Genomic DNA, 21,019 nt, shown 5'->3' on the forward strand with positions numbered 1-21,019 from the left:
GGATGTAGACCATGTAGACCATGAAGACCATCCCCCCACCCCCCCCCCGCCCCACCCCCAGATTGACATGCCACCAGACCCATACATCCATTGGATAGGCTTCTTACAATACTGGCTCGGCTGGGCCCACTTCCTCATCTCTTATTTTCCTGATTACCTCATAGAAGCAGGCAATATTGTTCCAACATTTGTACACTTTTACGTAGACTACTGGATGGGACGCTGAGTGGGGGAGAGAGTTTAAGGATTTGACCCATGTGTCTGATTAACCAATGTTGGTTTTTTTCAGTTGTTGTGAAAAGCACTGCACCTAAAAGTATTACTGTATGTACACGAACCCTTACATGCAACGTACGCTCTGGTTCTGCATTTACTCTGTTGCCCACCCATTGCAACTGGAAGATATGGACTAAATGTATGGTTGATTCTTATGTTGCGACTACTGTGTTCTGCAACAAAATACCAATAAAATGTGTTTTAAAAAAATCATCCCTCTTTCAGTTCTTTCTCACTGCTTGATCAGACCCTGTTAAAATGTGGATGCAAAATAGTCATATTTTAGATCCCTAACTGCTCTCCCAAATCTTTGTGCTACAAAAATGTCCTGACCTCAATGTTGTGTAACTAGGGAGAAGTTATAGAAAGTGGTGAATTTTTTTGTGATTAGTGGTGTGCTTCAACTACCTGGCGGAAGGGTTTGTTACCCTTCTTTTTGTCAAAGCTACCTCTGATCTGGATATTCAGCCCACTTGCAGGCCAATCTCCCAACTTCTATATTTATTGAATATTGTGGAGAAAGCAGTAATATAACTCCGAAGTATATTGGGGTAAATGATTTGCAAACAAGTGAGTTTTAGGCCAGGAATGGGGGCGGGGAGGCAATAGAAGATCTGTGAATTAAATTGGGGACGGCAAAGCTGCAACCTTGATCCTATTGAGCCAGTGCACAGTCTTTTACACTGAGAAATACCAGTTACTCTTGGAGCGAGTAAAGGTGTATTTGGAATCCATGGTTCAGTTTTGGCTTGGATCACATCTTATTCTCTTTAATAGGCATTTGCTGGGTTTAATAGGTACATCTACAATGTCTAATAGGCAGTTCCATATGATATGTTCTCCAGGCTACTTTGACCTATGGTGTTCTGCAAGGGGCGATCTCCTTCCCTTTAACATCTTTTTGGCACACCGGCCACCTGGTTTAGTCATTTGGGTATTGTTTTTACATCAATGCAGATAATAATATTCTTTTGGTGCTGAAATGGAGAAAGAGACTGAAGAGTATTGACTATCTTTCAGTCTTGATTGGAATCAGTAATTCTCAGTTTAAGCAAAAGTACAGCTCCCTACTTTGAGTTGCAGGACTGGCGTATTATATTTATGACCCCTCCTTCGATGTTCTACTAAAACTGCTTCAAAAGTATGAAAATGTGGGTTTCTTGACAGAATCAAAACTATATTTAAAACCTCAGATCAAACAGTTTCAAAGATTTGCCTTTTCTAAGCGTTTAAAAGAAACTTAATTTCTTTAATTTTCGCCATAAAGTCAGCATCATTTATTACCTCATATCAGTATGTCTAAATTGTTTTAACACAAGCACTCAGACTACCTCAAAGTGCAACAGATTCAAAATAGAGCCGTTCCCACTTTGAGAAAGCTGAAAAATAGAGAACTTCTCTGCCCTGCACTGCAGCAAAAGTATTGGTTACTGGCGAAGAAAGAATATTTAGAGCTCCATTGAAGACAGTGGAGCAGAAGCGGCCTATATAAACTGGCATAGGCCCGCTGCACTCAACATTTTAATGTGCTACTGTCCTCTACCTTTCTTTTTACTCTGTCTCTCCAAAATATATGAATTCGGTAGGGGACAGCGAAAGGCAGGTGCCATGCAGCAGGACACACAGAACCTTCACTGTTTCCTTCTGTAGCTCAGTGTCACTGGGGAGGGGTCAATGCTGATCAGCTCTTGGGTCTCCCGGACTTGACTGAACTACAAAAAAGCATTTTTTATGAGCTGGGGAAAACCAGGGACTGATTTCTGACAGCCTGCTTTCACAGCTCTTGCTCTGAATGATCAACATTTAATAGCCATGGCCCTCCATGCAGCTCTTAACAGTTGAACATTCACAGCAAGAGCTATGAAACAAAGGCTTCGAAGCTGTGGGGGGGATTTCATCCCCCTTCATCTGCACTGCCTAGGTTTGCTCAATTAGGACGTTCTGCCCTTATGGGTTGGAATGTTCAAATATCTTTTTAGCCCGCTGTAGCTTGCTATACTGGCCCTTAAACACCCGCTCGCTCCTTTCGTAAAGGCCCACGCCTTTGGCGAGGGCCTTTAATGCTGGAGCGCCCTTTAATAGGCAGTGTAGCCCAAAACCGCACACTAGAAAGCTATAATGTTTGTAGCAGAGTGCGTTAGACATAAAGCATTGTATCTTAGCCCCAGACAGTTTCTGCCAGCCACATTTAAATAGTATCAGTCTTACTGTGAATCTTGTTAAAAAACATCTTTAAAATTATGATGCTGACATTTTTGAAGGCTCAGTGGGGTGGAACGGTCATCTCAGTGCTAGCTGCCCTTTTGTGAAACACCTTACCATTTGATATCCATCTCCAGTCTGCTTTTTTAAAGTGTAGGCTTGTAGTATAAAAATTACTGCTTCCTTCCTAGACTTTGAATTGCCTCTTAGGATCAGCTTGCACTATGATGCTCTAGGGCAGGTGCCATGCTTAATAGATGATACTAATGTAAAAAGCAACATGGGGTCAGAAGACAGATTCACTGAAAGATGTCATTTTTGTTCTAGATCTTCGCATTGGTCTGAACCAATCATAAGCTAGTAGAAAATATACCTATATAAGGTTTACTTTGGTTCCTGCATTAGCAGAACCTGTTCACTACCATCTAATCAGTATGTTCGGGGGTCCTCAGGGATTTATTGAAAATGCATGGCCTTGGTCCCAAAAGAAACGTCTCAATATCAACTTCCTTTTGATCAGGACAGTCATCTTCGGACAAAACACCTTACTCCCACTTGAAGCGAGGAAAGTTGTCAGGTGTACACCGACACCACCAATTACCTTTTCTTCTTGTGCAAGCAGGAATACATTCTTAACTGAAGTTGCTAGATAAAAATGTGTCAGTGTCTTTGCTGCTCATGCAAATCCTTACTGCCTCAATACATATCTTATTTTGCCTTCTGTGAGAAAGTGCCTCTTTTGACATGGTTAGCCCCCACTTTTTGTCTGGTTTTTATGTGTTTCAATTATAGTACACAGGGTTCCTGCCAACCAGGTCCCATGTGCCAGTGCTTCTTCCCAAAAACATATCCCCATTGGTACTTCTGCCCCCTATAAGTCTCTAGTAAGTGGTACCCTGCAAGCTAATGAGGGTCCCTTCACTAGGATCATGCCCTTGCAGCTTCACCCTTCTAAAAGAAAAAACAACAAAGTCGACATGGCACCCAACACGGCCCCCTGCTTGGGTGCCATGCCAACCAGCACTGCCTGTAGGTATAGGTAAGTCACCCCTCTAGTGGGCCTTACAGCCCTAAGGCAGAGTGCACTATACCCCAGGTGAGGGCATATCTGCATGAGTAGATATGCCCCTACAGTACTTAAGTCAATTTTAAATATTGTCAGTGCCAGTGAAGCCATGAGGATTACATGGGCTGAGAACATGACATCTCGAGTTCCATAGCACCATGATGGCTTCACTGAAACCTGGAGTGTTTGGTAGCAAACTCCTTGTAATAAATCCACACTGATGCCATTGTGGTATTTATTACACCGTGTACTTGGAGGGCACCTCAGAGGTGGCCCCTGAAATCTTACTGACCCTGCTTTGGGCACTGACTGGCTTTAGTCTGACTGCCACACACAGACCTGTTTCCGGACCCCTAGGTGGAGAGTATCATTCTCTCTGGGTCCAGAAATATCTCCTCCTTCAGGATGGGCCAGTGCTTGAAGGGGAAGCTTCAAAGGTCTGCTGCCTTTGTAATGTGACCGCCAGCTTCCGTTGCTAACAGCAGCTGGCAGCAGCCAGTTTACACCCCCATTTAGGGAGGGAAAACCGGTGGGAAAACCTAGAGTAGGAGGTGTGCCCACCTCTGCCAACTTCACCCCTAAGGTAGGGGAGTCAAGCTGAAGCACATCTTTCAGTCCACGCCACCTTGATGATGGGGGAACCCCTCCGATCAGGAATATGACTATGCCCCCTCCCACAGGAGGGTGGCATAATTGAGGATGTAGTCACCCCTGGTAAGATGTCCATTGGCCCTACTTGCTACTCCCCTAAAACGCCTCTAAATTTAGTATTTAGGTGGCTCCCACAGGCATGAAAACGATATCTGCGACGACCTAAGAAGAAAGAAGACATCCCTGCAGAGAAGACTGAAGACGACGGGTAAACACCCTTTACAACAAAACTTTTACAACGTTACAACGCGGTCATTACAACGCAAACCATTACAACGCATTGCGCTGGGGAGCGCTCTAGGATGGGGAATAAGTTTAATTTTCTATCCAACACCTTCCCTAGTGTCCACGGGGACTGGAGTTGGAATAGAAAATTAAACTTTTCACTATCCAGCACCTCTAAGCGCTATGCGTTGTAAAGGTATGCGATGTAAAAACCGCGTTGTAAAGGTAGGCGTTGTAATAGCCTGCGTTGTAACGTCATACATCCAAGACGACGACTGCCTTGGCCCCAGCCCTACCGGTCTGTCTCAAACTACGACAAACCTACCACCTGTCTTGCAGCCAGAGACCTCTGAAAACCCCTGGGAGGACTGCTGCCTTCGAAAAAAACTCCAATCTTCCATGGACAGTGGACCTGTATAGAAGAAATCGACTCCAAGGGCCCCGGAGCCAGCTGGAACCGTTACTCCTGCCCACTCTGCACCCCACGCCCACAGAGTCTTGAGTGCCTCACCTGTGCAGTGAAGTCTCCACAGTGATCCTGACTCTGAATCCAGCGTTGGCTGACCTATCCTGGCCTCCATGACGGCACCTGCAGTGTGAATCCAGAGGATCCTCCTGACCACGACCGGCTCTGTTAAAAAGACTCTGACGTCAAAAGGCAACCCTGCACCTGAAGCCCCTGGGCCTTGGTAAGCCAAACGGAGGGTGCCCATACAACCCCCAACACCTCTACTTACCTCTGCTGTCGCTGGTCTCCCTTTTGAAACCTCCGGTGCAACACCTGCAGCCTGTTTGTCAACAACAGAATTCCCATTGAAGAGCATTGGGCGCCGGACTCTGAAATTGCACCCTGCCTCCCCAGTGCCGCTGGTGGTGTATGTTTGGTGAAGCTCTGTGCCCCCCTCTGCTTACCTTAACCCACAAAGCTTGGCCCCTGCAACTGATTTGCTTACCTGCAAGCAGTGTGGCATCGAGCACCCCAGTCTCCTTTGAAACGCTTTTGGCCAAACTCCGATTTTGACCTCTGCACCTGACCCCCATTCGCCGCTGGTAGTGCAGTTTTGGCACTCACCTGACCCCCTGCCCCTTGCTGAACTTTGGTCCCAAAGATTGGAACTGTAAGTGTGATACTTACCTGTTTACAGTCACTCTTGTGCTACTTTATCGTCCCCCCCACTCCATGCCGTCCTTCCCCTCATCCTTTATCGATCAGCTGACCAACATTGCTACCTGCTCCCCCCGTATCGTCATCATTGGCGACTTCAATTACTGGTTTCAGCACGAGGACGCTGGCCCACATGCTTCCGAACTGTTCGAGGGTCTCTCGAGCCTGAATTTTATCCAACTAGTCAGGTCTGCCACCCATAAGGGCGGCCACGATCATATTTGGACCCATGGAGTCAAGTCCTCTCGCCCACTAATAACACCTTGCGTGTGGTCGGACCACTGTCTGATCGACACCACATTCTCGGCGGTTAGCCAGATCAAGGTCCCCCCACGGGAGGGTGGCACTGCTCGCAAGTGGAAGGCTGTCGATCCCCCCAAACTGTTGGCTCATCTGTCCCAAACCTGTCCCCTGTTACCCAACGACATTGGTACCGATGAGCTCCATGGGCTTGTGGCAGACTGGCTCACTACAGCCAGTGACATTTTTGCTCCCCCCACTAAGTTCCCCCAATCCCGGCACAGCAATTCCCACAAATGGTTTACCCCCCATCTTAAAGCCCTCCATTTGGAACTTCGCCAGCTTGAGCGTAAGTGGAGGAGAGACTACTGCCCTCCAAGCAGAGATGCCTATGTGGCTGCCCACAATAGGTACAAACTTGCCATTCTTGCTGCAAAAAAACCTTATGCCTCAGGTAAAATCTTATCTGCCCCCTGCCAGTCTAAGGAAATTTTCAAAGTCCTTAACGAATTTACCTCCGACCCTAGGACGCTCCCTACTCAGGCCCCCACACACAGGAAGCATGTAATACCCTCAGCACTTTTTTCATCGAAAAAATTGTATTGATTAAGGACACCATCCCTGTCACGTCTCCTGGCGCTGGATTTGTTTCCCCCCTCACAACACCTCCTCATTCACACAACTTCCTCTTCTAGACTCCACTTCTCTGGCCACTCTTGCTACCCGCATCAAGTCGGGATCCCCAGATGACTGCTGCCCCCCCTCCATACTCCGGGACATCTGCCACTCTCTACCTGACTGCATTCTCCCCCTGCTAAACTCTTCTCTTTCCTCCGGTACGGTGCCGGGCTCCTTCAAGGAGGCCGTGTTGGTGCCCCTTTTAAAGAAGCCGGGGGCTGACCCCGCCGTCCCGGCGAACTACCGCCCTATCTCTCTCTTACCTTTCTTTTCAAAAATCCTGGAAGCCCACGTCACCACCTGTCTCTCACAGTTTATCGAGAGTTCCAACTTTCTCGAGGCCAACCAGGCAGGCTTCAGACCCGGCCACTCTACGGAGACAGTGATCTTGGCCGTGCTGGACCCCCTGAGAGACGGTGTCGACAAGGGTGCCCCCGCGGCCTTGGTATTATTAGATCTGTCAGCCGCCTTCGATACGGTGGATCATAACATCCTTCTCCACCGTGTCGAGCAGGCTGGCATCCAGGGCCTGGCGTTGGCCTGGGTCAAATCCTTCCTGACTGGCAGGTCTCAGACCCTTAGCCTGGGCACCTTCAGGGCTCCTAGGGAGCACTCGCTCTGCGGGGTCCCCCAGGGTTCCTCTTTGTCCCCTCTTCTTTTCAATCTTTATCTTCGCCCCCTTCTTTTTTCCTTGAGGCAGTGGGACGTTACCGTGTTTAATTACGCGGACGACCTGCAACTCATCTTTTCTCTCAATTCCCCCTCTGCTATTCCCAACTTTCAGGCAGTCATGTCCCACATTCTCCAGTGGATGGGCCACAACCAGCTAAAGTTGAACCCCGGTAAGACGGAGCTCCTCCTTCCCGGTAGGAGCGCCACCTTCTGGGGGCCTCAATTCTGGCCGGCGGAACTGGGCCCCTCTCCCACTCCCGTGGCTTCGGTGAAGAGCCTGGGGGTCACAATTGACTCCGCTCTATCCCTAGGGCCGCAGGTGGGGACTGTGGTCTCGTCCTAAATCTACCAGCTGCGCAGGATCAGGAAAGTGGCATACCTCCTTACACCTGATGCCCTCCTGCAGGTTATTATGTCCCTCGTCCTCTCCCGCCTAGATTTTTCCAACGCGATCTATCATGGTCTGCCTAAAACATCGATGGCCAGACTGCAAGTGGTCCAAAATCAGGCGGCGAGACTGGCCTTAGGGATTCCGAAGTGGCAATCTGCCAGGCCCCTCCTTGCCAAACTCCACTGGCTCCCTGTCATCTCAAGGGCAGCCTTCAAGACCGGCTGCCTTATCTTCAAGTCATTAGCTGGGCCCTGTCCCGCCTTCGTGAAATCCCTCATCAGACCCTACTGCCCATCCCGTAACTTGAGATCCTCTCATCTCCATTTCTTGACTGTCCCCTCTTACAAGCTCTGCAGATCTGGAGGCCAGAGATTTGCATACCTGGCCCCCAAGCTCTGGAACTCTTTCCCCCTTTCTCTTAAAACCTCTAACTCTTTGACCCTTTTTCGTAAGTCTTTAAAAACTTGGCTTTTTCCCCAATCTGGTTAGTCTTTCTGTCCCCTCTACTTCCAACCAGCGCCAGGAAACCCATGGTGTCAGTGCGCTCTACAAGCACCCCTTACAATACAATACAATACAATACAATACAATACAATATTGTTTTCCCCATAGGATAACAGTGAACTGTTCTAAGTGTCGACTTTTGAAAGTGAAAATATGTTTATTTAATACCATGCTTACCTTATTGCGAAGAGCTTGGTCTTAAAATAAAGTACCATCAAAGCTTATTTTTCTAAAATTAGTCTGGATCTCCTTTTTCAGTTGTGTGTATCTATTATTGGTCATTTTTGTGCAATAAATGTCTTACACTCCTCTGTGTTAGGCCTAAGGAGGCTGTTCACCCACACTACCACTAATAGAGCACTTTGGGTTTTACATTAAGCCCTATATACCTTTGGGGAACCCCTGAACTCTATGCATGGTATACCCACCTAATGGCATACCGTATTCAGAGGCAGCTTCCTACACCTTCACTCTAAATGTATTGTTTACTTATTGAAAGTTCTTATAGCTATTCTGCAAGAACTGCCTCTGATTGTATCACACTCCACATAACAACAACGGTGGTGTTACATGATAGCTGAGTAGTGGAATGTGGACATTGAAAAGCATTACTTGTGAGCAAATATTTTGTTGCAATAACGTATTTCCATCTAGGTTTCAGAAAGAGGTGTGTCTGTATGTATGTGTTTTTTTCACATGGAAGCATGGTTAGGCCAGGCCATAAGGTAGTTGGTGGCATGAAGGTGTTGTATCAGTTCAGGATAGAGATGGCATATTTTATTGTACAGTAAAATATAAGATTAATTTGATTTCAGCTATAGGGTGGAGGGGGGGTGTTCAGATGTACTGAACAAGTGATTTAAAAGATCTGAATTAACACAGGTGGTTTGAAATCTTTAGGCAATGTAAGTTGGCTGAAGTTTAGGAGCATGATGGCTTGTGAATTAGGCAATACAATGCAAGTTAGTTGCCTAAATGGCTTAGAACCCCATAATAGGATGTTTGTATTGTGACCAGTGCTTAGACAGTAGCAGTCTGCTTCCTTTGAGTTTACTTAATGGCGGGTAGGCATGTAGATTAAGTAATGTTCAAGCAGCAAAATGAATTATTTTGTTGAACGAAGACAATGCTCATTGCTGCAGTCATATCAGTAAACATTTGCAGTAAGCCAGTGTTTCTTTAGCAGAGAAATGGCCATCTCAGTTATGATAAACTGATGGTAGGAAGCTGAGAGTGGTGCAATTGAAAAGGAAAAGTTATTAAACCCTGCTGAAAGGGCTAGGGGTTTGGGTAGTTGATAGGTGAAGGATCACGTGGATAGTAAGACGTTTTGGAAGGTTTTAGTGTAGGTAGTAAGGTTGATGGGTGATGTCAGAATGTAAGTGACAGCGTGGAATTTTGATGCCCATAGGATATGAGAGGTGATGTGAATAGGTTCGGAAATATGTTTCTTATGATGATCAGTTTGCAAGAAGAGTAAGATGCATAGACAGCAGTAGTGAGGTAGGGAAGAGTAGGTGTGCTACTCTTTACAGGAGTACAGCAAAAGATAAGTGTGCAGGAGGTACCACAAAAAGGTTTTAAACACCAGACCCTAAATAGTTTATGAAATGCATCAATAGCTTGCTATCTTCAAGTAAATGAACCTCTTCATTTAAAAGGGTCATTCTTCTTAGGTTTTAAACTTTGTTGCTTATGCCCTTTGACTTTTTTTAAAACAATTTTAATCAATTTACACTGACTCTGGCAGGAGAATTAATGACCTCATACTCCTTATACTAGCACCTGAGCAAGGGAGTCCATAGGAAGTGTCGAGGCTTGCTAACCAAAGTGATTTCATACTGTTCTGCTACTAGTTTTCTTCCCTGAGCCTAAGTACTTAAATGATTACACATATTGAATATTATAAAGGCTTTCCATTTTCTGATGTAAGAGTGAAGTCTAGCCGTCATTGGGTTGCTTTAGAGCCTGTTGTAGTTTGGGGGGTGGGGGTGCGGTATCCAAAGTAATTTCATCATTAAGTGACTGGCCCATTTAATTTCCTGTTGACCTGAAACTTTTACATCTGTTTCCTTGGGATAACACCACCATTTTGCTATCTGAACTAACATCTGTGACCTTGAATAGACATTTCCCAATCAGTGAAATCTAAAAGGTTGTCTTTTATGTGTTCCGCACATCTCTGCTGGACATTATTGGATGAATGTTACATTAGGACATGTTAAGCACTTAGTTCAATTACCCTAGCAGACATCGTTTTGAATGTTAACATTGCATGGTGCCTCTGTAGGCTTATAATTGTGAATCCTCCTCCTTCATACTTATTCTGACTTTCATGAGAAACATTATTCCTGCTCCTCTTGTTTCTCTGGAACTTTCTCAACTGGCTGTGTTCAATAAGTAGCATATCCGTGAAGATTCAGATGTTGAACTTGCTTGAGCTAGGTGTTCAACGTGGAGAAGTGTGGCTCACGGTGTAGAGCAGGCAGACCCGGAAGCTGAGGTCAGACCCGGGACCAGGGTTCAATTCCCGACGCGGCAGGGTCTTGAGCTCAAAATGTCCACAGACTCGATAATTCTCGCTTCGGTGCCTGCTCTAATCATGGGTTCTCACTCTGCAACTCTGGGCATTAAGCTTGCTTAATCTCCACAACGGCCCCCCTGCGGCAGGATGCCTGGCTTTCACCTTGGGGATGCCCTGTAGGGGCTATCTCACAGGGAAAAGCCAGGACGGGTTCCCAAGGCAAGCGCCGGGAAACCTCCGGGTAGCTGTGCGCTCAATAAATGCAATAATAATAATAATAATAATAATAATAATAATAATAACATGGTTATTTCATAATAGTTATGCCTCCCTTATTGAATTCTTGACCATTCACCTTTTTCAATGACATGGAGAGTTCCAAGATGGTGGGAGATAGCAAAAACATGGTGCTTTGATATGTACAATTACAGCCAAGCTTACTTGTTGTAGATTATTGTGTCCCACCACATCCAAAACAATTCTCTTCTACCAAATGATTTACATCAAAACTTACAAAGATATCAGTGTTTATGTTTAATAGCCAAGATATGTCTTTCTGTTTCTCATAGACTCCTACAAAGCTGCCATGATGATGCCTCCAGATTTATTTATCTACTGGCAAAGCCGGGTTGCAGCTATCTGGAACAGGAGGATTTCATCCCCCTTCTTCAGGTGCGTTTCCATACCCTCTCACCTGATATATTATTTTATAACCGTCCAAGCAAGAAAGAATACCTTACTGCTACTAAAGGAGGATTTGCATTTTCTGTATTTAATTCAAAATATGCCTAGTGTGAGTAAAACTAGCATTGTCTGAAGAACAGCAGTACATGTATTACTTTCGTGCATAGGCCAACCAACCACAATGCCCCTTTATTCCAAATCTAGTTTAGGTCTAATCAAATTATTGACGGGACAAGAACATGTCACAGCAAACAATTAGAGGCAAAAGCGCATGCATTACTATGTTAATTGCTGGAATCTACACTCCACATTCCTCCTTGTACTAACCCTTTTATCCTTTGTAGGTGGAGCCTAGCACAGCGCACAAGCGCTGCTTAGGAGATGACCTCTTGGTATCGGTCTGTACTTTTTGGAAAACTCGTGCATGTACTGCACTGTTTCCAATGAGCACTTGTGCATGTACGGCATACACATTGCGGGAGCGAGCAGCGGCGCCATCTGTTTCCAATTATCGCGCCCGCGCTTGTTTACATTTGCTTGTCTCGCGGTCGCGTTAATTGGAAACAGATGGCGGCCGCGTTCCCATTTGCGGCCGAGCATTTCTTCTCACCCTCGCCCTCCCTTGTTTTTTAATAAGCACAGCTCTCTTGCTACAGAACCACAGATTCTGTAACCTGTGTCAACATGCACTCTTCTCTTAACAAAAAACTTCCAGCGCCCTGATGACTAATTAATGCTCGAGGTCCCATACACATTCACAACTATGTTTAATCTCCTCACAACTGCACTCCCCTCTGATAGGTTTGCAGTCTTCCTGATCACGAAGTGATGTGGGAGAGACCAATTGTTTATTTAGGGAGGTTGGAGGAGCTTGGGAGCCTGGACACTGTGGCTCTTAAGAAGGCAGAGTTCACAAATCAGAGGGAGGCTGATGTCCCATTTTACAGGAAACTTAATAAATTCGGAGGAAACACTGTCCCCATACGACCATACCCATAGAAAGATACGGTTTCAGCTATCAAGCTTCCTTCACATTCATTGGTTACCAGAGCGGCGGTGAAGTGTAAGCAGCAACACTGTACGCCTCTTCCACACCACAGTGCAGAACAAGCAAAGGCAGCCGAGTGCAAGCATCCCTCACATGCACAAGGTTCAGAGTGCATGAGAGCTCGCAGTATACGGAAGGCAACAACAAACACCTGGTGCGAAGGAAGGAAGCAGAAGTGCAAGCTTCGCTCACACAACACAAGTGCAGCATGGAATATCCATAGGTGTTGCGCACAGGATACGGAAGGATCTTACCCTGATGATTTGATACATAACACTTTTGCCGTTTCTAAGCACTGTAAATAACAACTGTTACTACTACCCAATTAATGAACCTCGATTTACCATCAACGGATGGGTGGAAAGCTGCATTTACCGAACCTGGAGCTAAACTGCATCTATAGCTTCTACTGGTCGCAAGACCCCTTAAACACAAACCACTGAAATAAATAATAAATATAAATAAAAATTAAATAAGAGACCTTCAAGTCACCGCATTTATCAGGGGCAACATTCACGTCATCAAGGCTTCCAGCCAGCTGTTGTTGTGAACATATGTTTTGAATAATAAATTTGAAAACACAAACTTCAAAATATTTTGATTCACAAAAGTGCTATAAGAGCCAGTCTTTCAGTTGCGCTCCGTCCTCACACAGATGTTTTGTCTAGTTCAGAAAGATTCTACCATCACCATGGGGACCGGAGCAGTCCCTACCGTGGGGGCTATACCCTACACACAATAGGATTCTCTCAAGCATGGGCAGTAGGCAAGTAAACACACAAAACGGATAAACTGAGAGCAGCATTAGCAGTAACGCTCCCAACTGCACAGAGCACATGAAGTGGTGCAATATTTTGGGTCCTTACCAAACGGATAACAGAGGCGCATTTTCATGCACACACACTCCAGTCATGGGCCAGGCAGTGGCATGCACTTCCTCACAGTGCGTCACGCACTTCCTCACAGTGCGTCACCACGCCTTTAGGGTTAAGGGGCAGCTTAGCTTCTCTCCCACCACCCTCTCTGCAGTCTCTCTCCCAGGCACCAGCTGTGTTGGTGTTTATTAGTGACGTGGACTCTTGCAGACCAGGCAGGCCAGCTGACCGCAGGCAGCTCATCAAGAAGCACATCCGGCTTTCATTTTCCAGTCCTGGAGGATTTGTCAATCACGCTCTCTCTTCAGTCACAACCACAATGGCTGGTATGTACAATCTTCTTGCTCTGCAGCGGGTAAATACTTCTGTCTGCAACACACAGTGCACCTTACTTCTCCAAAAGCCACCACAATAACAAACCTCAACACACTACTAGCCTCCAAACTTTTTTCTATCTTTCAACAGCTGTAAGACCCTCCAACCGCACACTGCTATGTTTGATGGCTTTGCCACTGCATCCCACCGCCAGGCTTAACAAAACACAAATCTGCTAATCCCTCTTTTTTCCCGTTTGACCCTTTTAGTCCTGCAACCACCAATCTACCCGTGACTTAATAACAGGAATCTGACTTATGTAATGTAATCTGGTGCTCATGTAAAGTGCTCTAATTTGGTCACTTTCGCGCAATCTAACAAGCATTGGCATAGCCAATAGGTCTCGCTTTTGGGACCTTATAAGTATTTAGTTATGCAGCACAATATCCTTGGTGCAACTACATTTCCAAACCAATTCACTGAACTAGTTTGGCCTCCTGATTTCCCCCGTCCCCTATCTGAAGGCGGCCCAGCCAAGAATCTGGGCATCTGGTTCAATGAAGATTTGAGGTTCTCAGAGCAGATTAAAAGACTGACGGGTGCCTGCTTTGGGACACTTAAATCTCTGGGCAGATTCTTCCCTCTATTGCCCCAGCCGGCCAAAGAAACGGTCGCTAGAGCCCTCATATTGTCCCGCCTGGATTATGCCAACGCTCTTTATTTGGGCTCCCCCTCCTTTCTGGTAAACAAGTTGCAGCTCATCCAAAATGCGGCTGCGAGACTTCTGCTGGGCATTCCCAGACGCGTTAGCATAAGATCGCAAATGGCCACACTTCACTGGTTTCCGGTGGCCCAAAGAGTTCAATTTAAGGCTCTGGTTCTCACCCATCGAGCCCTACATGATACTAGCCCCGCCTATCTCAGCAAAAGAGTGACTTTCCATGTCCCCAGTCGACACCTCAGGTCGGCTTCCCAACGCCTGCTAGTAATTCCCCGCTTCCGGCGAACCAGATTGGGGGGTCAATCATTCTCGGTCCAAGCGGCTACCCTCTGGAATTCCCTCCCATTCAGTCTCAGGGATACCAGAGGCCTTAGCAGCTTTAAAAAGCTCCTTAAAACTCACCTCTTCAATCAAGCCTACTAAAAATTGCTGTTTTTTCTCTCGACTCCTTTGTGGTTATGTTCCGCACCAGGATACTCAAGAGTAGTTGTGCGCGTAATAACTATCCATATAACATAACATATAACATCAACTGTTGCATGGCTAAACACTTATAGGGTCACAAAGGCGAGACATATTGGCTACGCCAATGCTTGTTTCACTTAGACAACACATTCCCTTTGGTATCTCTTACCAGAGCAGAAACTGGGGCACTTATTGCATCATGTTTGCAATCACCGTGAAATAAAACCCATCAAAAGTATAGAACCAGCTGATCAGATGGAGGGATAACATATGGTTTTGGTTTTATTACACAATAAAAAAAAATTCCCCATTTCCTCCTGCAAGCAAGAAATTGGGCCCTGGTGAAATTTCCACTGGCTCAGAATGTCAAATCAGACAAAGAGCATTAGCAAGCAATTTAACATTTTTCTTGGAATTAGTGTGTTTTTATTTTTATTTTCTTAAGGGAACCTCTCATACCACTTCTCTGCTTGCGGTAAAGGATTACTCAAGTGCGCCACACCACGTTTCATGCAAACATCACGCTAGGGGCAAACTTAAGTAATTTCACACATTTGCTTTCAGACAACTTTGTGCTGTCACACTACTTTGAACGCATCAGTGGTGTCCCCCCACATACATCTGTCACTTCTATGCCTTGCATAACACTGGGCAGCGCAGTTCCTATATATCTGCGGTTGAAAACCACACCAGTGAAACTCTGCATCGTACCATACTGCCGCATGGCCTCTAACCTCTCTGAAACCAAAGCGTGCCCTCTGTTAATACTCATAGTCTGTACTGATCATACACGACTCTTCCACGGAAACCCGAACACTTGACCCGCAGGCGAATGCGCGCAGCGTCCGAATGCCCTATGCTACGGCAAGAGCGCACCTCCTCATCCGGCCGGCTGATCTACAAGGGGCCCGTCATAGAAAGAAGAAAAAAAGAGCTTCCGGATAGGTAGGACAGACCGTTCATTGCATACAACGAAAGCAATTTCAACAGTTTGTTCAAGATCTCTGCAGTTAGCTCTAATACTGAAAAGAAAGACTTAGTGTTAAAACAAATCTTCCCTCATAGCGATGCATTGAATTTCTTCTTTTATTCAATAAAGTAAAATCACTGGTAAAGGGGCACTGGTTGGCTTGCAACTTCAACTGGTTCGCATGTAACTTTTCTTATTGCCTAACAGCATTCTGCTTAACAACATTTATGTACATTCTATAAACCTTTTCCCGGCAAAATAAATGATACACACACAATACTTAGCTAAGCTTCAATTAGTCTGTAGCAATGGGTTAGGCGAACTCTGCAGAGTCGCGAGGGTCCGAACAGTAATGCATCAAACTATAAAAAAAATATTGGACGGCAGAAATTAAACCTTTTTTTAACAATCTGAGGTACATGAGAGGACAACAAAAAATATTTCTCCTCACCCTTCTTGTGGTGACCTGACGAGTAGGGACCGAGAACACTAGGACCCTGTGGGTCATGAGGGAGGTGACCAGGTCACCGGACACCACATCCGGTCAGGGGGACAGGAAGAGGACAGATTCGACCAGGACGACCACGGGGGAAGACGTGTGTGTAACCAGCTGCATGTAATATATAAATAAATAATCGTGAGTGCACCGACCTGTGTCCTGCGAGTAATTGTGCTGCGTGATGCCCACATCGTGGACACGACAACTGGCGACGAAGGGTGTGAGACGAGCCGACGTGCATCTCGATGCCATCGACATCTGAAGAACCAGGTGCCCACCCTGGATGTACAAAAGAAGAAGAGAGAAAAGAAGCGACATCGGAGCCCACCCGACCGCCTCTGACGAATCACCGGCAAAACTGTGGTAAGCGCGAAGGAACGCGCGAAATCTCAAAATAGGCGCGAGCTCTCGCGAGAGTCTCGGCGGCCATTTTGGGATCAGGCGGCTGGGCCAATCAGAGACGAGATCGGGGAAGCGGCCATCTTGGGGCCAGGCAAGCGAGATTTCGATTGCGAAATCTCGCGAGAAGAGCGGCGGCCATCTTAAGAAAAGGACAATCGGAAAAAGAGCCATAGAAATAAAGAGAGCGGCCATTAAAGAGTCAGGCGAAGAGGAGAAAAGGCAGAAAAACACAAAGTAAAGACAAGGAAAGTATAGAAAAGGCTAAAACAAAAGTAAAGTAAGAGAAGAACAAGAAGGAAAAGAGGAAATATAAGAAGAAAGAGAGAAAAATAATAAGAGACAAAAAGAAAAAAGGAAACTATAAAAGGTTAAAACAAAACAGAAGAAGAAGAAGAAGAACAAGGGGAATAAAAGAGACAAAAGAGAAAAGAAGATAAAGCAAGAGAACAGAAGAAGAAAAAGGAAATAAAAGAAGAAAGAGCAGATAAAGGAAGAAGAAAAAAATGGCAGATCCAAAGCCCAGCGCACAGTACAGGAGACCACTACCATTCAACCTATCGGAGCCACAAACAGGAATAAGGTGGGAAAAGTGGATCAGACGGTTTGAAAGATATGTAGAAAATACAGATGTAGCAGATGGAAAGAAACTAGGATTGCTGTTGAACTTAGCAGGGGATGACGTTGAAGAACTCCTGGTGACACTGCCTACCGAAGAAACAAAAACATATAAACAACTAAAGAAATGTCTAACAGCCAAATTCGACCCACAACGAAACATTGACTTCGAACGATATACTTTAACCATTGCATGTCAACAAGTCGGTGAAACACTAGACGACTTCGCGACAAGGCTGAGAAAATTGGTGACACATTGTGAGTTTGATAAATTTGATAACGAGCAAGCAATAAGGCTACGGATCATAGAAGGCTGTCGCGACACAGGATTCAGAGCAAGAATACTCAAGGAACCGACCTCATTGGAGAACATCCTGTCACTAGCGAGAGCAGAGGCGAGAGCAACGGAACATGCCAAGGAAATGGAAAGAGGGAAGAGTGTTGAAATCGAAAACGCACACTTTACGACAAACAGATACTGCACAGACCGATGGAAGAATGACTGGAGGGAACAAAAAGAGAGGAGAAGACATGAAGGAACATGCTACAAGTGCGGAATGGAATTTCCACACAGAGGTCCATGCCCAGCATTTGGCCAGACGTGCAGAAGGTGTGGTGGAAGAAATCACTACGCCAGTATGTGCCAAGGTGCACAATTCAGAGACGACAATGGGAGAACAGGAAGACAACAAGAATCAACAAAAAGATATGTCAGGTATGTCGACAACGAAAGGAGAAGTTCATTGCGAGGGTCAGGCGAAGAGGAGGAAGAAGAGAAAGTGGAAAGACTATACCACATGTCGGAGGGGCACACTGAGCGGAGCGAAGAAGAAGAAGCAGGGGAAACAACACAGCCCGCAGACAGAAACACCAGAGGAAAGACGGACTATGCAAAGATAAGAGTAGGAGCGCATGAAACAGACCTTGTACTGGACAGTGGTGCAACATGCAACGTCATGTGTGTATCGGAGTATTAGAGAATGGAAGTAAAGCCGACACTGAGAGCGTCCCAGGTAAAGGTTTTTACCTGGGGGGCAAGGAAACAAGTAACAAATTTGGGAAAGTTCACAGAGAAACTGAGGTACAAGGACAAAATAAACAAGGAGGACATTCATGTTCTACAAGGCGATGTCCCAGGGCCATGCCTGATGAGCAACAGCACAGCCCAAACGATGGGCCTTATAACGATGACATATAAAAAAGACAACAGACATGCTGAGAGCAAGCAAAGAGAAGACTCAGGGAACAAAGAAAGAGGAAGAGAACAAAAAAGAATCATTGAGGGAACAAAAACAACAAAGGGCGGCTGCCGAAAGAAAGGAGCAAGAAGCAAAACGAAGGGCAGAGAACAACGATCAGGACGACGAGAGGCTGGCAAAAAGGGAGCAGAAGGAGGACAACGGAAGAACAGAAACAAGGCTAAGAGGAGAGAGCAACGACAAAGAGAAAGAGCGGCTGACAACTTGAGAGCAGATGGAGGACAACTCTCTCTCTCGCTCTCTCTATCTCTCTATCTCTCTATCTCTCTCTCTCTCTCTCTCTCTCTATCTCTCTCTCGGAAACAGCATCATGAACATTTGTTTGCAACAAAGGGGGAGATGTGGTGACCTGACGAGTAGGGACCGAGGACACTAGGACCCTGTGGGTCATGAGGGAGGTGACCAGGTCACCGGACACCACATCCGGTCAGGGGGACAGGAAGAGGACAGATTCGACCAGGACGACCACGGGGGAAGACGTGTGTGTAACCAGCTGCATGTAATATATAAATAAATAATCGTGAGTGCACCGACCTGTGTCCTGCGAGTAATTGTGCTGCGTGATGCTCACATCGTGGACACAACACTTCTCACCCCCAACATTTCCCAACTGTTCCACTTTTGATTAGAAACATTACACATGTCTGTCATACGAATCCAGACTAGAACATTCCAACTGCTGAACACAACCGAATGCACAGATTAAGACACAAAAAGATTAGAAAAGTCGTGTTTTGCGCTTCTTTGACAGCTCTGCAACTGCCTGTGGCGTCTGTCTCAGAAGCGCCAGACTGTAAATCCTCTGGCGTCACAATTCGATGCACAACATATTCAAAAATCACTGAGTCTAAGCAGTTTTATAAGGAGCAGAGGGTCAGAATTCCACACAGGTGATGTGAGTGATTGCTGACCTCATACAAAAACAGTTTACTTTGTTGTTACTGGTAATGGAGGACACACATTACAGCAGCTAACTCTTGTCAGTATCGCTCCCCCCCCCCCTCAGCAGCCTACTCGCTCATCTTCCATTCTGAATCTACAAGTCTCAGGTTGCTTGGACCTATTGGCCTTTCACTCAGGATAATGTGCTGCATGGCTAAACACTTGGAAAGCCAAAAGGCGAGACCTATTGTCTATGCCCAATGCTTGTTTTCATATGTTGCCATTCCAATCCTAAAGCCAATGTCACAGTACTGAACATGGTACTTCAGTTTTCCTGATAAATCTATAGTAGGATCCTAATAGTTTTTGGGTTATAAATTTTACTTCATTTTCCATTCAAATACTGAAAGCACAAAAGACCACTGGCAAGTGATAGCATAGCTTCTGTACCTTGCACTTGAAAGGAACATACTGCGTGTATGTCTCACATATGCTCTAGACGCCAGAGCTCTCAGGGTCCATTAAGTTACTTCACACGCCTAGAGCTTTTTAACATCCCTACACAAGGTTTCTTTTAAGTTAGAGATGCTCTTTACGCCTAGTAACAATTGTTACTAGTGTTCCTAGTCGAATGTGTACTTGCGGTTCTGATATTCAGAGGCCCATCAAAACTTGTGTTCTTGCTGCATGCGCTTCTAGAGCAGGCATGTCTCTTATTACTGTAACGGGTTGGTTATCCAAACCTCAATGCAATTGAACTTCTTCTATAAACTGAAGAATCAAGGTAATACATTTCATTCTGAAAGAATTAGATGTAGCCAATGTTATACAACTCCTTGACATTTCTACTTAAGCAAAAATTGTGAACACTTTTTGTTACAGATGCTATAAATTAAGCAATTATAATAAACTTGCCTTCGGGGCTGTGATCAATCCTCTCTGTTCCTTTTTCGCTTCCAGGGTGAGACTTCAGAAGAGGGTATCTTTCTTCATTTAGGCACTAGAACTTTGTGCCTGCCAGTCATTACCAAGTCCCCATGTGGTGTATCTTTCTGATAAAACTTAAACAACCGCGCTATTATGCCTTATCATTTTGTTCTTCAGACTGTCTGAAGAACACGGCTATTGCTAATACTGTAGCTTTCTATATAGGTTTTATAACTACCTAAATCGGTTCAGGAGAGCCCATTCTGACCTATAAATTCAGGATAATTCCAAATAAGTCAAGTCATATGTATTCAGATTAATTTATGTAAACTTCTTTTATACAGAAACCCTGAACATCTTGTGTGGATACCCCTTGCTTGGAACTTAATTGGATGCCTTTGGCATACAGAGTCTTTTTATAAAATTTTTACTAGACAAATATTGTTCATTCTAGTTTATCTTCTAGTGTGACAATATCTAGCATGCCTGATAATCAATGTGCCTAACGTCCAGTGGCCTCTGAGTATCTGTTTTTTAGAGGGCATGGTGAATTCAGAGGGCAAGTACATGAGCATACCTTGACAGTAAATCTACTAGAACATTTCTATCTCCTTCCTCTATGCTAAAGCAGCAGGCATTTTGGGTAGAAGATCATTCCAGATGTGAGAATGAGAGTAGATTTGACCAAGTCCTTAACTTCCATCCCAGACACTTAGTTTCTAATCTTAACATTAGCACTTGTGTAATTCTGTGTAAACCACTT

The 21,019-nt window shown here is 45.3% G+C and overlaps 1 protein-coding gene across 3 annotated transcripts in view; it reads left to right on the forward strand.

Annotated features, from left to right (window-relative positions):
• PPP2R3A (protein phosphatase 2 regulatory subunit B''alpha) overlaps positions 1–21,019 on the forward strand; it is a 1,213,285-nt gene that overhangs the window by 1,066,942 nt on the left and 125,324 nt on the right. For all 3 annotated transcript variants that reach the window (XM_086943861.1, XM_086943862.1, XM_086943863.1), the window contains one exon: positions 11,164–11,266. In XM_086943861.1, coding sequence (XP_086799987.1) covers positions 11,164–11,266 — 103 coding nt within the window. The remainder of the gene's footprint in view (positions 1–11,163; positions 11,267–21,019) is intronic.

Source organism: Lissotriton vulgaris, chromosome 11 (genome assembly GCF_964263255.1).
Source record: "Lissotriton vulgaris chromosome 11, aLisVul1.2, whole genome shotgun sequence".
In the NCBI taxonomy this organism is placed as follows: Eukaryota; Metazoa; Chordata; class Amphibia; order Caudata; family Salamandridae; genus Lissotriton; species Lissotriton vulgaris.